Source organism: Sprattus sprattus (genome assembly GCF_963457725.1).
Source record: "Sprattus sprattus genome assembly, chromosome: 2".
In the NCBI taxonomy this organism is placed as follows: domain Eukaryota; kingdom Metazoa; phylum Chordata; class Actinopteri; order Clupeiformes; family Clupeidae; genus Sprattus; species Sprattus sprattus.
In genome coordinates this window covers 34,045,493-34,064,188 of record NC_137921.1, presented here as the reverse complement: position 1 = coordinate 34,064,188, position 18,696 = coordinate 34,045,493, and the positions used below count along the sequence as shown (strand labels likewise).

The window sequence follows — 18,696 nt, the reverse complement described above, 5'->3', positions numbered from 1 at the left end:
AAAGCTGATTTGCAAGAGAGTCTGATCCGTCTGGGCTTATCTAACACTGTGAAGAAAAGCATGTGTAGTAGAAAGGTTCTGTACTTCTCCTGCTTGATGGACTTGATCCTCTCCATCAGGTTTCTCTCCGCCTCCGTGTCCGAGTCGATGGGCTCGTTCTCGGGCACCACGCACAGGTCTGATGAAGACGCCCTCTCCCTCACCTGGGGAAGGGCCGGGCAAACACACACGTTAGCAACAGCACTGGAAACACGAGCTCTGCAGTGCATTCTGGGTTAGTGGAGTAGGAGGAAATGGGAAGACGTGACACCTCTGCCAGGCCGCATGCTCTCTCTCTCTCTCTTTCTCTCGCTCTGTTCACAGGATCCTCTAAAACAACGATTCAGGTTTAGGTGTTATGAGTAGGGGGTGGGGGAGGGGTGGTATGAGGAGAGTAATGCAGTATGTCACCGTGTAAATTGGATGTTAAAAGATTACTGAGCACAGATTCCAAAGACACCAATCACATCACCCTACAGGAAATAAAAAGAAAACAACACTCAAGCCAACACACACACACACACACACACACAAAGCACCAGTCTCTATGGCAAGAATTTCAAAGCCTTGCACTGCATGGCAGATCGTAGATGGAAGAATAAACAAGCTATTAACACATAACACATTTTAGCCCCAAGGGAGAAAAAGCCTGTGAGAAGCAGTTGTTTAGATCTCTATAAACAAAACAACACGCCACATGTGAAATACAGTGGAGCCATCAGACATCTGCACAGCACAGCTTTGATACTCATGCCATTGTCACAAAGGAATTACTCGTAAGCGCGCCCCCCCCCGCCCCCCAAGAAATTGTTTCTACACCCGACCATCCTCTCATCACAGCAGTCCTGAGACGGGCCACATGCACTCAGCTACGGCCCAGGAGGCGTCTCCAGTTTGGACCGGATCTGGCTTTGATCAGGGCCAGATTCGGTCCAGAGCTGGACGCCATATGGGAGTTAGTATGGGAGGGAGATGGATGGATGAATGAATGATGTGCACGTCATGCACGTGGAAAGATGAGCACTTGAAAACAATACAGGACCATGTCATATCCAACCAAGCAATGCTCATACATACCGAGCCTCTCACCACTGGAGAGGTGTACCTGAGTGGTAACCGCCAGGTCTAAAGAAATAAAAAAAAAAAGAAAAAGAAAAAGAAAAAAAAAAGGAACAAAGAACCAGACAGCAGGGCAACGGTTACGTTTCACAAACATTGAAGCAAACTGAAGAGACAAACATCAAACTTGTCTGCGGAGATCCAAACCAGCTTTGGGACTAACAGTTACTATGACGAGACACATGGAAGGACATTGAAAACAGACGTTGCTGTAGCCTTAAGACAACACACTGGCTGCTGGTACACAACAGTAATGACAAAGTGCTTGCTTTATGCTAAAGAGAGAGGGGGGGGGGGAAGGGGTTGCACACATACCGTGTTGTTTCTCTTCAGCTTGAGCTGATTGACGGCCAAGTTCTCGGCGTACTCCAGCTGTTCGATCTCCTCCATCTTCTCATTGTATCGCCTGATCTGCTCATTGATCAGCATCTCCACACACCTGACAGAAACCCCAGGAAGAACAACCACAAGATGGCGTCAAACCTCTCAAAGTCATACAACAAGCATTTACATTACACACAGGGCATAACAAGTCAAGGTGAACAGACATTAAGAACTGCAGGATGGGAAATATGCTTCTGTTTTAAAAGGTGGGAGGTGCACTGAGACGAGGCCAAGCTGTATGGACACACGGGACACTGACACACATCTAGAAAAACCTCAAAGCAAACAAATGTCACTGTCAGCCCTCTTCAGCTGTCAAACAAACCAGACTAATTCTGGTTACGCAACTTAAAAGGTTAGGCATGGTTGCAGGTCAGTAAAGTCACAGGTCCTCAAACTGAAGCACTATGGAAATGTCACATTACAGAAAAGAGAAAAAAGCAGAACTGTTTGTATGACAGCACGGCACACTCGTTGATTCTGACTTCAGTGGAAAGTGGTCATTAAGTTGAGCCTTATGTGAAGCATACGTACAAATCTCTCATTCTCTTACGGCTGTGTTGATTTTTTTTGTCATTTCTGAGGAACTATCCAACTTGTCTCTTGCAGTCCAGTCCTGTGTTTTGCTTCTGGATTACACCTATACGGATTGAGTGGCGTCCCACCACTTCCTCTACCAGGAGAGCTACCGACACTTACATGGTTGTCTTGGCGACATCCTTCATGCTCATAAGCGGATCAGCGCTGTCTGGACAGCGCAGGATGCAAGGGGCGAAGACGATGGCGAGAGAGTTAGGGTTCATGCGGTTATGCGTCTCCCCTTTCGACACTCTGCAAGACAAACAGAAGTCCAAACTTTAAATGGTGCTCCAAAAGGAAAGGTGCAAACAGACATTCAGCAAAAGGTGTGAATTACAATTGTCAGAGTTTAAAGGCACATCATGCCCTCCTCTACTACGAGCATGAAAGAAGTCTAGTGTACTTCAGGGGTGCAAGTACAAGCAATTGGGAAAGAAAGTGAATCCTGAATGTAGGTGCAAACAGACAGGTTACGTTTGTGCAAGTCTCCACTACATACATATAAAGACAATCCACTTTTATCTTTCTAGCGCTTGCCAATTTTATGAATTGTGAAAACAAGCAGCCATTGCTTTACTTTTCCTCTAGAGAATACTTAAAAATGCTGAGAGCTCTTGTCAGCCATTAGAGATGTGAGCACACCTGACGAGATGGAAGATGAGTCTCTCCAACGTGTTGAAGTGTGCAGAGGGAAGCTGGTCCAGGAGTCTGTAAATGGCTTGAACTTGTTCCTGCTTTTCAGGGAGTTCTGCAAAGACGAGAAGAAGAAGGATAAAAAACAAAACTGGTGATAATTGATAGTGTCTACCTAATGCAACCCTCATAACAATACAGACACAGACAACTGAAGGTATTTGCAAGAAGGCATCATAGCTAATTTGTAGGTTTTTGATAAGGTAGAATCTTCTTTTTAGATCTGGATAAAACTCTGTTCTTGTCGTTCAGGAAAAATCTTCAAAAGTCTTCAGAAGTCGGACAGAGAGTGTGGAGAAAAAGAGTTTTTTTTTTTTGCCAGTATAACACCTGACTTTTGCATTCCCTTTTTGAACCCCTGATGAATCCCTCTTAATATTTTTAAATTGGACGATCCGTTAGGCCCGGAAATATTCATGTCATATTTGGTTTGTTATCTGCGCCTGATTTCAAGGTCGAGACCCAACTGAATAATTCCTGGGCTACTAAGGAATAGCTCATGGGAGAGAAACTGGAAGGGTCAGAGGTTTAGAATCTGGGAGACAATGGGAGAACTCCCAGAAGACATACTGTGGTGCCCCAAGCTGCGTTTGGGTCCCACTTAGTCTGAACATTGGTGATTTCCCTCACCAGAACTAGACAGGGCAGGCTTTAGGACCCTGGGGAGGTGTTCTAGGTAGGTCGGGCCATGCCCTAATTGGACACACAGATGCAAATTGTATGACTAGTTTGGCAGTAAGCAGCAATTAGGCAGACACTGACTTTAAAGCGTCAGTGAGAAGCAGTGCTGTAGAGACAGAGGGGAAAGTGCCGGTTGCAAGCCGGAGGGTTTCCCCAGTTTTTTCTGTTTGTTTCAATACCTTTGTTTGTAATTTAAACAGTTAATAAAGAACATGCTTTGTAATTCCCTTGTTGCGTCTTGCTGAGTGCTGGGCTGACACAATACGGATAGTTCCCCTGATACACCTACTTTCAAGCCCAGCTTAATACATTTGACACATCAGCTTGTTTGCTATACTTGAAACACGTTTAAACATAGGAGTGCAAATAATAAAATTCATTTCAATTGTGCAAATCAAGTTCAGTAGCTCGTCAGACCACCACAATGGTTATGCTGATTGTTGATTTTCTTCACACACAGATTATTGAGTTTTCATTCACGTTTTCAGCCTCAAAAGGAACTTACCCACAGCTCGAAGGAAATCACCGTAATGGGTGAAGGTCATGATGGGGTCAGGGAGCTCTCGCAGCCACTGCTTGATCAAGCCTGTGACGATGTGGATGGAGTAGGCCTCGAGGCACACACTGCTGGGGTCTGGAGGAACAGAAGAATATCACCACCATAGGTAATTCAATTCAATTGTATTTATATAGCGCCATAACAATACAATTGTCTCCAAGTGCCTTACAGAGCCCAGAGCCTGAACCCCCTAGGTAAGAATGTAAAGATTTCAAATATAATATGAGGATTTCAACAGCCAACAGTTAACGGCAGCAGTTTATTTGAGGACTTGCCTGCTTCCATCTTCTGGTAGAGCTCCTTCATGCGGTTAGCGGAGCCAGACTTCCTGTAGATGCCCTCGGTGTACAGGCCGTTCATCTCCACGTGCTCCAGCATGATCTCCAGGACAAACGGCACCGGGGCCTTGTCATTCACCAGGCGGCACACACGAACCCCAAAGTTGCGCATCCCCGAATCGTCTTCATTCTGAAGGAGAGGCGTGTAGGATATAGTCACTAAACACACGCCTACACTGAACCAGCCCGGACCACACACTGAAGCTCTCAAGACGCGAGAGATGGAGACAGAACGTAACCAAACACACAAACCTTCTTGGCACAGAAGGAGGAGCAGTCAGAGGTTATTTTGTTTAGGCACTTCTTGTGGCACACCATTTTGCAGACTGGAAACACAAAAAGAGTTTTGGTGATACAGGTGAATAATAAGGTACAGACCCAGAATGACACACGGAAACCTCTGGTAATGCTTAAAGGAACACGTCTTTACTCACAGCTACACATGCAGGCCTTCTCCATGCCCCATATGTAGGAGGTGCACTGGTCACATGACTGCACGATGTTCACCTGGTAGGTAGTGAACATGTGGTCCAGTGGGCTCTCCATCTAAACATAGCACAGCACAGTGAGCGTCGTCTTCAAGCACTGCATTTAACAAACAGACTAACTGTTTCTTTTAAGATCCTCAAGAGGCTTTATAGGTTATCAAAAGAAATGTTGAGGATAGCATTGAATTTTGTTATTGTTAACCTGTGATGGTAAATTAGTTCAACTTACACTTTTATCCTTTTTCCGTCTCTTTTTCCGGGTTTTAGTGGGCTGGAACAAGCACAAAGGTCAGCAGGTGAGTTGTCATGCCAACACGGCCTTGAGCATTTATATTAATATTTGTGATAGGGTTACCAAATAATTACTAGAGTGCACCTGCTCCATCATACCACAAAACAGACTTCACATTACTTTAAATGAACTCCAGATGGACGTGCACATATGCGTGTGTGTGTGTACCTTGGCTGGCTCTGCTTCCTCCTTCTTAATCTCTCCTCGTATGAAACCGTCTAGGACTGACTGGAAGAGGTTGACCACCAGCTGCACCTCAGCCTTCTGCTTCTCTCCCGCAAGGGCCACAACCTTCATCTGGTAGTTCTTCATCAGGGTTTTGTAGCCAATGTGGGGCTTCTGTTAAGACATAAGACACATGATAGAAGGGTGAAGGCACACGTATCTTTCAGTCAATAAAACAGACAAGCATGCTGCAAAGAGGGACAAATAGGCTGTGGTGAGCACAGCAATGAGCGACGTACAGGCAGGGAATACATGCCCTTGATGGTCTCTCGGAACTCCCGTGTTGCCGTGATGAAGATGTCCTCCGTGGCCGACAGCTGCTTGCCTCTGGAGCGGAGGTCATTCACCTGGAGGAAGAAACGGCACAACTCACATGAACCAAAAGAGCTGGAACTGCATCACATCTAATGATGGGGCTGTCTGGGACTTCTTTGATCCATTTCAATGGCTTCATCTTTTGTACATGTGGATTGGGGGTTTGTTGTAATAAAGATGGCAAGTCTTACAAAACCTAAACTGCACGTTTAACAACAAAGTGATCTTTCATATAAGTTATCATAAGAGACACATTCAGCTAAATAAAAAATAAAATGATATAAAGACAAACAAAAAGATATTTTCAGTACAAGAGAGAAACCATAGCAGCAGATACACAAGAGTAGTCACTGGATACTCAAACTAGACATGATCTAACGGCTGATAATGAGCAGGGCCAGGAATGAAGCCAGACCTGATTGCCAAGGAACTCGTCCAAGTGGCGCAGCTCGTTGGTGTTGGTGATCTCGCGGTCCAGCGAGGCATTCCACTGTTCAGACACCCGCGTGGCGCGGCTGATCTTGATGGTGGGGTTGCGGCCTACGCGTCCGCCTGGCGCCTCGCTGTGGTGCGAGCGGGAGGAATGAGGTGGGTGGGCAACTGTGTGGAGGACAGTGGGGGGAGAAGAAAGGACACATTTTAGACCCCCAATGAGAGCAGCAGACATTACAAACAGAGCTGAGATCTTTTGGCCAAAATGGAAATGAGTAGTCACTGGTGTGGACTGCATACATCAGCAGTTAGTAGAAAAATTAGAGCGCAAGGGTGATCTTCAGCTAAGAATTTTACATTTTGGAGTTTCTTCATTTCAAAACTCAGGCAATTGCTAAACGTTGGGTACCAGACAAAACCTTTCACACTGATTTTGGGTGAAAACATGAAACAGCACACGTACCATTAACACAACAAAGACATGATTGTAGACCACATTAAAGACATTAGTTAGTGATGTTATTGAGGCCCTAGTTGTGCGGTCTTGTGTACCTTCTGCAGACCGTTCGGCCAGAGCCTGGGCCATAGTGAGGTCCCCATCCTCGGGTGTTTGGACTTTTTCACGCTTCTTCAGGATCTTTCTCAGGAACCCAGACCTTAAGCGGCACACACAACCCAAAGAATGGATTTAAAATTGACATGCTTCTCTATAGTATAAAATGCTTGCCTAGCCCTAGAGGACACACACATCGTCCTTTACATTACACAGAGGGACATGTGGTGACAATAACAAATAGCATGCGTAATTAAGATGTTACAAATACAGGGAAATGGCTGACTGTTTGAAGCACACTCTGTTTGGAAGCAGAACGTAACATGACAGACCCGCTGAGGCAGAACAGCAGGGTTACCTTCCATCTCATACGATGTGGCCGTTTTTAATCGTCTAATCGGTTATATTTCTCAACCATACATTTGCACTCAATCGATTCTAAAACAGACTAAAGCGCATCCAGTATCAGTTCAAAATAGAACACGTCTTTGAGTTTCCAATTACGGGATAATTGCCAAACATTAAGTAAAATACTGATGATGAAATTTACAAAACTACTGGGATGAAATTTAGCAAAACTCCTATTTCCTTTCATTTAGCATGATAATAGCTGACATTGGATTCCATTTTCCCGCTCTGCCTCCTCTGTGCACTTCGTATTGATTGTGCCAAAAAAAGGCTCTCTGAAATATTTCCATCATAGCATCGTCGAAACGTCATTGTCATGCACGAAAGCATAGTGAACGGTAAGTTACGTTTGATTCTATTGTGTCGATGAAATAAACAGAGATGCACGGAAAGGTTTAACTGCTTTACTTGCATGTGCCACTCACTCTGACAACTCAAGCACACACGACCTGAAGGAACCGGCCGTTACCCTAACAACTAACATTCTCAACTTACACTAACATCTGTGTACACAACATTTTCCCCCTCCCTCCGAAGAAACTGAATATATTAAATCATATGCAAAGGCACTGAACAGCATACTGTAAGACATATGGTCTACAAAAGGATATCTGTGACAAAGTCTTTTAGGTAGGAAGGGGGCGCCCTGGCACGAACGGGACGGCCCTCCTCGACCTCCGGATCTGGCATCTCCTGGATGGCTGGGAGGGTACCCAAAGCAGGGCCTGTGGCATGGCCCAACACTGGATCTGGGTGGAGATCGAGAGGAAGCTCAGGAAGCGGCAGGTCTGGTACCGGCTGCTGGACCGCTGGGAACTGTGGGGCCTGAGATGTGCGGGGAACCACCCCAGCCCTCGTTTTCCCCCCAGGGGTAGGCACTTTCCGTAGTCTCTTAGCATGCCAGCGTGAACCATCACTCAGCCTGAACGTGGCTGAGCCCAGTTGGCGTTGAACCTGCAATGGCTGAGCCCAGTATGAAGCCATCTTGTTGTTCCGGTGGGGCCTACGTGCTCTGACCCAGTCGCCTTCTCTGATAGCAGTGGTCTTCACCCTGTGTTTCCTGTCAAAGTACTGTTGCATCTGATGCTGGTGTTTGTCCACTGAGGCTCTGACACGATCCTGGATGCTGTCCTCCACAGGCACGGTTGACTCTCGTGTCTTGAGTCTATCTAGCGGCAGCTCCATTTCTCGACCCAGCATGAGCAGTGACGGGGAGGCTCCGGTTGTGGTGTGTTCTTGCCCTGTAGAGCATTAGGGTTTGGTTGAGCGATGTCTGGAACATGCACCCCTGGGCCAGTTGAGCACGGATCCCGTTCTTTAGGCTCTTGTTAAGCCGCTCCACACCGCCGTTTGCATGTGGATTGTAGTATGCCGTACGGATGTGCTTTATTCCCCTATCACTAAGAAAACAGGAAAAGTCTGCAGAGATAAACTGGGGCCCATTATCTGTGGTGATGGCTTGAGGCAAACCCCACCGTGCAAACAGAACCTCCAAGATGTCTATGACGACTTGTGCAGTGACTGTTCCAGTTGGAACTGCTTCGGGCCATTTGGAGTGTAGATCGTGCACCACCACAAGGAAGCGTTGGTGATAGGGGATCCCCCGGCCATGGAGCTCCCCACAGATATCAACTTGCAGGTGCTCCCATGGGCGGGACGGGACAGGAGGACCCGTTTTCCCACTGAGGAGGCATGGAACACAGTCTTTGACGAGTGCTTCAATGTCGCGGTCAATGCCCGGCCACCAAATGAGGTCTCTGCACCGCTGTTTGAGTTTAACGATGCCAAGGTGTCCCTCGTGTGCCATTGTTAACACACGAGCCCGCAAACTACTGGGTACCACTGTGCAAAGGCCCCGGGAGATGCAAACGTCGCCCCAGCAGGACGGTTCATCCCGCACTCTCGTGAATGGCGTAAGCTCATCAGGAACCTTTCTTGGCCACCCCGAGCGTATGTATGTGCGTAGCATTGTCAGTGTGGTGTCACGCTCTGATTCCTGCTTTAACTCCTCCAATGACACGGCTGATTGCAAAGGTGTGTGAAGCATTTGGATTAGTTCAGGCTCTGTATCCTCGTCCACAGAAGCAGTTGGTGTGGGGCCATCAGTAGAGCGTGAGAGCAGGTCAGCGACCACATTGTCCCTCCCAGGGGTGAATTTCAGTGCATTGTCGTACTGTCTAAGTCTCTCTCCCCATCTGTGTAGGCGCAGGGGTTTTTGCCCCGAGCCCGATGCTGACAGTGCCTGATGGTCTGTTCTGAGAGTGAAGTGCCTGCCATAGAGATAGAGATGCCACCTCTCTGAGGCCCAGACACAGGCGAGTGCCTCTCGCTCACCCACAGAGTAGCGTTGTTCGGTCGGTGTTAACGCCCTGGAGGCAAAGGCTACCGGCCGCTCCAACCCATCATGCACCTGTGACAGGTCTGCTCCAATGGCACGGGCTGAGGCATCACAGGTGACCAGCGTTGGACATTCTGGGTTGAAGTGAGCTAAGACGGGGTGTGTTGTGAGCTGGGCCTTGAGTGTTCGCACAGCCTCAGCACACTCTGTCGTCCATTGCCAGGGCTCATCTTTTTTTATCAGTTGACGGAGCGGCGCGGTGGTCTGTGAGTAGTGAGGTAGGAAACGGAGGTAGTAGGCCGTCATGCCTAGAAATGAGGACACCTGAGAGACTGAGGTTGGTTCTGGGATCTTGTGTATGGCGTCAATGTTAGACTGCAGTGGGGCAATCCCTTTGGCTGACAGCCGGAATCCCACAAAGTCAATGGCTGGAGCCGCAAAACATCACTTCTCTCCATTCAGGGTGAGGTTGTTCTTTAGAAGGGCCTCGGCCACCCTCTGAAGGTGCCTGTTGTGTGTTTCCATGTCTGGGGCATGCACCACGATGTCGTCCAGAAAGACTGCTACTCCAGGGATGCCCGCCAGGATTGTGCTCATCACCTTCTGAAAGCAGCTGGGGGCGGAGCATAATCCAAAGGCCATTCTGGTGTAACGGAACACCCCAGCATGAGTTACGAACGCTGTGAGGTCTCTGCTTGTTGGGTGGAGAGGCACTTGCAGATACCCCTGGCGTAGGTCGAGTTTTTTGAAAACTGCTGAGCCATGAAAGTGTACAGTGAGTTCCTCCGCGGTTGGCAGCGGATATCTGTCCAGAATAACGGCCTTATTCACTACACGTAGGTCTACGCATATCCTTATTCCCCCCGATTTTTTCTTGGCGATCACCAGGTTTGAAATCCAGGGGGCGGCGTTGACTGGTTCGATGATTCCCATGTCCAGGAGCAACCCCAGTTCACGGGTGACCTCATCCCTCAAGGCAAAAGGAATCCTGCGCAGGGGCTGGATCAACGGTGACACGTCAGGGTTCGTCAGTGGCCTGTGTGTGAAGGCTGTGAGACAGCCGAGGCCATCGAATAGGGCTGGCCATTTTTGCTGCCAGGTGGAGGTAATGTGATGAATGTCAGCGCCAGCATTGTCCTCAGAGTGAATCCCAGGCTGATGAACAGGTCCAGGCCCAACAGATTGGCTCCTCTCCTCGCAATATGGAATGGAAAGTAAGATAGGTGCTTAGAGCCGTAGTGGACTGGCACTTTGAGCACGCCCAGGATCTCGATCCTGGAGCTGTCGTAACCACATAGGGCCGTGGCAGGGTGGGCTAATGGAAGGTGAGAGAAAAACTTGCGGTACGTTCTTAAATTTAGCAGTGATGCAGCTGCACCAGTGTTCATTAGTAAAGGCAGGCTCACATCAGCTAACTGTATAGTACACGTTTTGAAGCCCACCTGGCCAGTAGTCACATTCCGAATCTCAGTGTAGCTATGCTGTGCTGGCGGAGATCTTGTGGTTTGTGGGAGAGTGGCAGAGAGAACGGCACATTTTGGCAAAATGGTTCTGTTTCAGACAGTTTCTGCACTTTTGTCCTCTGGCAGGGCACTGTTGTGCTTTGGAGTTGTGTGATTTTGAACCACAGTTACTGCAAATGTCTGATGTGCGCCTGCTCTGCCTGTTTTGTGTGAGTTGCACCAGAAGATCTGACTGGCTGTTATCTGTAGGGTCAGTGCTGTGATGCGTGTGATGTGCAGGTTGGAGCTGCTGCACAGAGCTGTCTGTCATGGGCCGCAAACTGGCTAGCAAAGACGTGCATTCTATGGCTGTCTCGACTTGGAGTGCTATCTCCACAGCTCTACATAAAGTCAAATTATCTGCTTCCAGTAACAATCTTTCTCTCGTTTTCCCACACGACGTTCCTTCAATGAACTGGTCTCGGATGATTTGATCTTGTAGGCCACCATATTCACATAAGCGTGCCATGTCTTTCAAGTTTGTAACGTAGTTCATAACTGACTCACCAGTACGTTGCAGCTGCTTCCGTAGTTGATAACGTCGGAGCAAAATCCTTTGATGACCAGTGAAATGGTTCGTCAAGAGAGTAACGGCATCGTCGTATTTATCAGGCGTCCCCAGTGTGCGAAAAATGCGCTGCCCCTCCACTCCGAGACAATGTCGAAGGAGTGCCATTTTCCTCTTGTCGGTTATGTCCTCGTAGCCTAGAGCGTCCAGGTAAACCGCGAAACTTTCCGGCCAGTTTGCCCATGAAACTGGTGGGTCTCCGGGGACGGCTAGAAACGGTGCAGGTGGTAGTAAGCCAAACTCCATTCTCGTCGCCAATATTGTGTCGGTGAAATAAACAGAGATGCACGGAAAGGTTTAACTGCTTTACTTGCGTGTGCCACTCACTCTGACAACTCAAGCACACACGACCTGAAGGAACCGGCCGTTACCCTAACAACTAACATTCTCAACTTCATAATAAAAGTCCCATTACACTAACATCTGTGTACACAACAGATTCATCTATCTAGCTAGCCAACATGAACGTGTAGCAAACTAGCTGGGTAAGGTTAACTTTTAGTTTGATACTGGTTCACAAACAAACCTTAACGTTACCTGACCAGCATAATAATCAGTAACATTGAATATATTTATTCAGACAATAATGTTTGGCCCGCTAACGTTAGCTGTGCAGCAAATATTTTCCTGCAAATTGCAACCTAGTCGGAAATCAAAAATGGTTAAACGGCCCCTACTCTGCCCCCCTCTCTGCTCCTTGCCCTCCATTTTCCAAAATTGAGTGGAGTTGCACCTCAACTGTTGTCTTGGTCTGGTCTTGACTGCTAAACTTGACTTGTTCTTGATTGGTCGGGGTTTGTCTGGATATCCAGTCAGCTAACATGATCTGTACTACCATACACACAGAACATTTGCTGACTTAACCTGTGTATTACAAGCCAAACTTATGTTTAACAAGGCTGATGTTTGCATTAGTGCCATGTTTACACGGAACACTGAGACAAAGTGTACAATTTGATCCTCAGCCTGATGATACCACCAGGGCAGTGAATGACCCTCTCCACCAAACCTCTCTGCTCAAAGCAAATTAAGTTTTCAGGAATCCAAGGCATCCATCCCCTCCCATAACTCTGCGACTATATAAGGCAGAAGAGAGTTTAAACACCATGTAAGATGGATGAGCAGCCCAAAGGGAATCAGTGAGTCATGGTGAAGCTCAGGTCAGGCATGGACGGCCTTTCACACGGTGTATCTACACCATCACCTTAGTCATATTTAATCATGATAATCTGACCTTCATTAAGCCTACAGTTTCACCACAGGATTTCATTCATTTTTAGTGCCGACCTGGTCTGAAGGGTGGGCCAAAGAGCCGCCAAAACCCTATTATATTTAATTTAGTGATATAAAAACAGGTCAGTGAACAGTACAGTAAAACTACAGGCCGAAAGTTTTAAGTTTGTGAAGGCAAAAGGCTGATCCTGAAAGAAGCAAGCCTGCTTTCATTGCCGGTTTTATTTGTCTCTTCATCTGCTTATCCACTGAGGAGACTCTCCGCCCAGCCCGTGCATCAAGTCTGTGTTGGGAGAGGGGTGTGTGTGTGTGTGTGTGTGTGTGTGTGTGTGTGTGTAAGTTTGTCTGCCCAGCCCGTGCTGCAAGTCTGTGTCGGGAGAGGGGCGTGCATGTAGTGTAGTACCTCTCTGGAGTGGAGGGCTGGAGGGGAGTAGTGTCCTGTGGGCCCGCACCCTCTGGGGACCTCCTGCTGAGTGAGCTGGCTTTAGCTCCATCTGCTATGGACTCTGTGCTGGCCTGGCCCTGTGGGACAACATTCAAAGACACTGGTTAGTAAAGCAGCCTGCGACCTCTCCGCAGCAGTGCCGAGAGACACTTCTCCTCCAAGCAGGTCTCCGTAGTCTTGAAGAAGAAACTGAGAGAGGTCAGATAAAGAGGATTTTTCCCCGGAGTTTACCCATAAATGCTGTTCACTCTTCCCATCATTCAACCGTGAATTTACCCCCAAAGCAAATTAGTAGCCCACCACCATTATGACCATTTTAGGGATTAAATCTTAAATATTCTCAGCAAATGTTTGATTGGACCACCCAAACCCACATAGGTAAGAGCAAAAAAAAATAAAAAATTGTTACACACAACATGATCTATAATCCGTTAATCTGGAATCATTATAGTATGTTAAGATGTACTTTTTTTTAGATTTTTGGACACATTAGAGCCAGAAGCCTGGGACTGTGCAAAGGGCACAATCCAATGACTAGAGTATGAAATGGAGGAGACTTGGAGGAAACCCATATGGTAAATATAATAAAGTTGGATATTTAGGTTTACTCAATATGGCTCTGTAAAGCACCATGAAGTACATGCAGCCCGAGAGAATGAATGTCTAAAATGTTTTTCTTTTCTCTCTGAGAATGGGGAAAGTAGAACATCTGGTGCAGTGACAAAAAAAATTCAGACACTGGCAGCCAGAGACTCGTGTCCAATCAAAACGTAGCAAGGAAAACAAAGGCTGGATTGAAAGAGTTTCTTTGCGTTTAAGAGAAAGGGAGGAGTAAGGGAAGTCAACCCGACGGTTCAGGGCTCCACACCCCAATGCAGTTTTCATATGCCTCCACAAGCAGGCAGCAGACCACCACACCTCCCCCCACCCAGCACACCAGCAACCTCTGCCATGGCTTCACCTGAACCTGCTGTATGTTTGGACTTGTGGTCTGGACAGGACTCGCGGGGGGCAAAGGGAAAGTCCAGTACTCCACATCTTCCATTTCTGCACTTTTTACTGCCAAGCAGCTACGTGCAAAGCCTAAGCCTCTGCGTTTGCGGTGCTTGCGGAAACGCACCCTGCCCTGAATGAGTCAAAGAAGCACAGTGACACACTTATCCTCTTGACGAACCCAGTGTGAGAACCGGACAGATATGACACCTGCTCCAACACACAGCGGCAACCACACATCTCACACACTAGGCAAAGTTAAAATTAGAGCATAGCTATTTACTACAAAGATCATAAGTTACCTTTCTGTTTCCAGGACCATCTGCAGTAGGGGGGACATAACTGGACACATCATCAAGAGATAATGAGATATCCCTATCCTGAACCCTGTAAATAAGATAAATAGATATAGAAAATAAAGTTAAGAATTAATAAAATAACAAAAATGCACTAAAAAATGCATACATCAGTAATAAACCTCCAGTGGTATACATTTTTTTGAGTTCTTATTCTCAAATCAACAGCTGAAAAATCTAACTAGAAATTGATCTGTGTTCACAGGTGAGAGGAAAAGTGGCTGTACCGCAGGGAGTTTATCTTTCTGCTCTTTGGGATCTGTGCTTCATGGGTAATGTTATCTGATGGTTCCCCTCCCCTCTTGCCCTTCCTCCTCTCCGACCGGTCATGGTCACCAGGCTTGCCGTGACCTGGCAGGCTCCCTGTTCCCATTGCCAGGGGACTGGTGGCCTCGCTGTGCCCATTCCGCTCCATCTTAAGGCCAGGAATATCCAAGGGCAGAGTGGTGGGTCGCACCAGTACAGGAGATGAGCTCTTACTCTCCTTAGCCGTCCCTTTGTCCTTCCAAGCCACAAAGGTGTATTGGTCCAGGCCTGTTTTGTCAGAATGCTCCTTGGGCTTGGCCTCAGCGGTCTCGCTTGTACTGGTACTGCTACTGCTAGGGGGCTCCTGTTTTTTGAGCCTGGGGGGCGCGTCATCCTTGTAGGCCGAGGCAGCCCTCTGTAGCTCCCTCTGGCTATGCTCTAGGCCTCGTTGTCGCCTCATCTCCCTCTTCTCCTGGCTCCGCGACACCTGGGCTTTCCCCTGCTGCTGGGGAGCAGCTCGGACTCCTTTCTCTGGGGCAGCACCAGTGGCATCTGAAGCAGCAGGAACCGCATGCGTCAAAGACTCCTGCTCCTTCTCTGGGTTGAGTGCTGAGTCATGGACCTCCTGATCTTTTGGTGAAGCTGGAGCAGCGTCTTTGTCCTGGGGCTGTGCGCTTTCAAGTAACTCCGGTTCAGGCCCAGCCTCAGCCTGTGTACCGTTTTCAGCATGCGGATGGGGGACATCAAGGGCTTTCTTCTCCTCAGATCTTGAGGATTCCTGGACGGGGGACCTGCCCTCCTCCTGGGCCTGGATGTCCTGACCCTCCTCTGCTCTTGCTGTTTGTACCACTGGTTCTGGCTGGCTGGTGTTTTGAGGCGTTTCCTCCCTACTCTCGGCCTCCTGAGGGTCTTCTGGTTCTACTGCCTGAGGACACTGTGGGGCAGCCTGCTGCTCCGATTCTGATGCCTGCTTGGCAGACTCTTCCTTCTCTTTCAGTCTCCTAGCCGCCTCTTCTTCCTCTTCCATCACTCTCTTTGCTTCAGCCTCTGCTGCTAATAGAGTCTCATCTTCTCTTTTCTTTGCCTCCTCCTCCTCCTCCCTTTTCTTAGCTTCCTCCTCTTCAATTATCCTTGCTTCTTCCTCCTGCTCCTCCTCCCTTCTCTTCGTCTTCTCTTCCTCTCTTCTCCTAGTTTCTTCCTCTTTTCTTCTTGCTTCTTCCTCCTCCTTTCTTCTAGCCTCCTCCTCTTCTCTGTTTCTTTTCTCTTCCTTGATGGATTGGCATCTAGAAAATAAAGTTTGCAACAAATTTTAGAAACCATTCAAACCAAAATCACTTGGTAATCATGATCAGAAAGGAAGAGGTTGGTTGTTGCTGTGGTGCAGTACCTGCGGCGTGCAGAGCTGCCCCTCACCAACGCCTGCATCTTCTGGATGACGGAGCGTTGGCGTAGATACTCCGTCCGCTGCCGGCAGCCCCTCCAGTGGGCCTGCAGTAAGGTGGCTGCCCGACAGCGCCGGTTCCTATAGTAACGCCGCCAGCATCCCTGTGAGTTGAGAGAAACAGTCAGAGGTAGAACATGTTCCTGGTTCATCTGTTCATTTTGCAACATGTAGGCCTGGGACAACTTTGGAAATCAATGATTCACAAACAATACAAATGCAAAATGAAATTTGCTAATCCAGATTCTTTAAATCAGTTTTTTCTCACAGCTGTTTCAAAGTTTAATAATATTTGTGTTCAGAATACAAGTAACAGATGGACACAAGTATTCCAAGATTTCAATTCTATTCAATACGATTTCAACAACACTGAATGCTAGCACACTATTCTATCAGATTTAGTACTTGCACTTCCTACAAGTTAAAACTATGACTTCAATGTTTTTAGTGTCTTTAAACAGAAGGCCACCACAAGCATATATTTATCATCTAGCTACAGTCACTCCCCAGTGCAGCTGAGTCATAATTCACGTAGGGACTAAACAGTCTCCAGATGTGTTTGGCTTACCTGAAGGAGGATGGCAGACTGCCTCATGCTCTCAAAGTGCCGCTGCTCCAGCTTGGCACGGAACCAGCGCTGCAGGAAGATGATCTTGCGCATGACGTCCTTGTGCAGCGTGTCCTGCAGCTTTTGACGCTCAAGCTCCTTGAGATAAACCTGATGAGGATATTCACTTATGATTACTTTACAAGCTTGATATTAAAACGCATACAATCAGAAATCAGACTTTGCAATTTTTTTCCCCAAACTATTTTTTTTTAATTCAGTGCAGTTTCAATGACCTTGGTTTTGCCAATCTGATAGGTAGTGTTGTCGAGCCCCATCTTTTGAAGGAGAGTTGAGATGTCCTCTTGGCATGCAGCATTCCTGGGCAGCAACACTCGAAACTGCTCCAAGAAATCCTGAAAGATCAACGCATCCAATGACAGTTTAGCTGAGCTACAATTTCTGGTTGAATGCAAATCCCCAAGCAGCAGCACCGTGATCTGAATAAACCGCACATCTGTTTGGTGCAGCATCTCTGCAAGTCACACTAGGCTTAGAGCACCTATAGGAAAAGGCATTAAGGAATCACATATTCAGCAATGACTCACCTGAAAAGTATACTTGGCACCATACCCAGACCTCCGGATGCGGACCGTTTCCAGCATGCCTGTGTACCGCAGCTGCTGCAGGATCAGGGACTCATCAAAGCACATCTCCCTCTGATTGGAAACACATACACACACACAATTACCATCTTACAGTATAGTTTTAGGGATAGTTTCATGGTCAGTGTTGGTTTAAGGGTATCCTGCATTTGAAACTAGCAAGGGCCAGAAAATCTTCATTTAGACTTTGAACAAATTTCATCCGAAGGCACATACAGCCAAGTAAATGGACATTTGGGTGGTGTTCACTCAAGTTGTTACCTTTTCAGCATTAGACCTGAGGCAGCGAATGAAGAATGGTTCAGCCCTTCCCAACGTCTCCAGCAGCTTGCTCAGGGAGGTCTGAAGAGGAAGAGAGCGGCACTGTGATTCAGTGTCTACAAGAGCTTCAAATGAAATCAGAGCACGAACCGTTCAAACGGAGCCCATCAAAGCTGTCAATTTCCATAGGAAGGTTGCCGGACACTTTCTGAGGAACTTTTCGAGCAGCCATCTCGCCAAATCTACCTCAAGTGCTTGATTTTTGGCCTCATCTGAACCAGGCCCCACTAAAAGTTCCAGTAATAATTTGCAAACTGGAGGTACTTCATTTCAGCTGAAGGCAATTTTGGGCTTGTTCCCATCAAGCCTTCTCTCATATTGCGGTTGTGTCTGGTTTGCGTTCAGGAAAGACATGCACGTCTTCTTCCAAACAGACTAATGTCTCCAGTTGCTTTAAACTTCTTGAGACTTGAAATGGAATTCTACTTCCTTGCAGATACTCTTGGAGCATCTTGTTTGTCTCTCATATTAACTGTGTTCTTGGAGTCTTGGAGTCATGTTGATGGATGAGTGAGGGGATTTGTGTGTCGTCTCATATTTTTAGCCCAGTGCAACCGGAGGTCTTGGATGACCACTTAGTGTTACTTTAAAAGCTTCAGATTTGGAGATTGTTAATAATAAAGACCTTTGTCATAAATCATTTAAGGGTTTCATTTAAATATTTTGTGAGGAAGACCAAATTGAGGGGAAAAAAAAGACATTTTTCCATAGTGCCTTGTGCCTTATTTTTCCAATCCCAATATTGCCAAGATGAGGCAAATACCAAACAACTTAAATAGATTTTTAATGAGTATGGGGAATAATTTTTTTGCCAAAATAAACAAGGTCTGGCTCTGACACCTGGGGACCATATCTTCAGGTTATCAAGGAAATGTGTCAATATAGCTGACTGAAGAATAAAACAATCCTTGGACTACCAGCTGACAGAAGTGGCTT

At 47.2% G+C, this 18,696-nt stretch overlaps 1 protein-coding gene across 1 annotated transcript in view; it reads right to left on the bottom strand.

Annotated features, from left to right (window-relative positions):
* Positions 1 to 18,696, bottom strand: part of LOC308382066 (myosin IXB) — a 62,200-nt gene that overhangs the window by 2,047 nt on the left and 41,457 nt on the right. Inside the window, exons 19-40 of the mRNA XM_080859748.1 lie at positions 17,701 to 17,781; positions 17,383 to 17,493; positions 17,071 to 17,190; positions 16,796 to 16,945; positions 16,174 to 16,331; positions 14,768 to 16,069; positions 14,487 to 14,571; positions 13,150 to 13,268; positions 6,697 to 6,800; positions 6,128 to 6,312; positions 5,637 to 5,744; positions 5,341 to 5,511; positions 5,110 to 5,151; positions 4,827 to 4,938; positions 4,645 to 4,718; positions 4,330 to 4,522; positions 4,001 to 4,129; positions 2,764 to 2,869; positions 2,242 to 2,373; positions 1,474 to 1,597; positions 1,117 to 1,164; positions 85 to 203 (exon numbers count right to left, since the gene is read on the bottom strand). Of these exons, the coding sequence (XP_080715874.1) occupies positions 85 to 203; positions 1,117 to 1,164; positions 1,474 to 1,597; positions 2,242 to 2,373; positions 2,764 to 2,869; positions 4,001 to 4,129; positions 4,330 to 4,522; positions 4,645 to 4,718; positions 4,827 to 4,938; positions 5,110 to 5,151; positions 5,341 to 5,511; positions 5,637 to 5,744; positions 6,128 to 6,312; positions 6,697 to 6,800; positions 13,150 to 13,268; positions 14,487 to 14,571; positions 14,768 to 16,069; positions 16,174 to 16,331; positions 16,796 to 16,945; positions 17,071 to 17,190; positions 17,383 to 17,493; positions 17,701 to 17,781 (3,773 nt within the window). The remainder of the gene's footprint in view (positions 1 to 84; positions 204 to 1,116; positions 1,165 to 1,473; positions 1,598 to 2,241; positions 2,374 to 2,763; positions 2,870 to 4,000; positions 4,130 to 4,329; positions 4,523 to 4,644; positions 4,719 to 4,826; positions 4,939 to 5,109; positions 5,152 to 5,340; positions 5,512 to 5,636; positions 5,745 to 6,127; positions 6,313 to 6,696; positions 6,801 to 13,149; positions 13,269 to 14,486; positions 14,572 to 14,767; positions 16,070 to 16,173; positions 16,332 to 16,795; positions 16,946 to 17,070; positions 17,191 to 17,382; positions 17,494 to 17,700; positions 17,782 to 18,696) is intronic.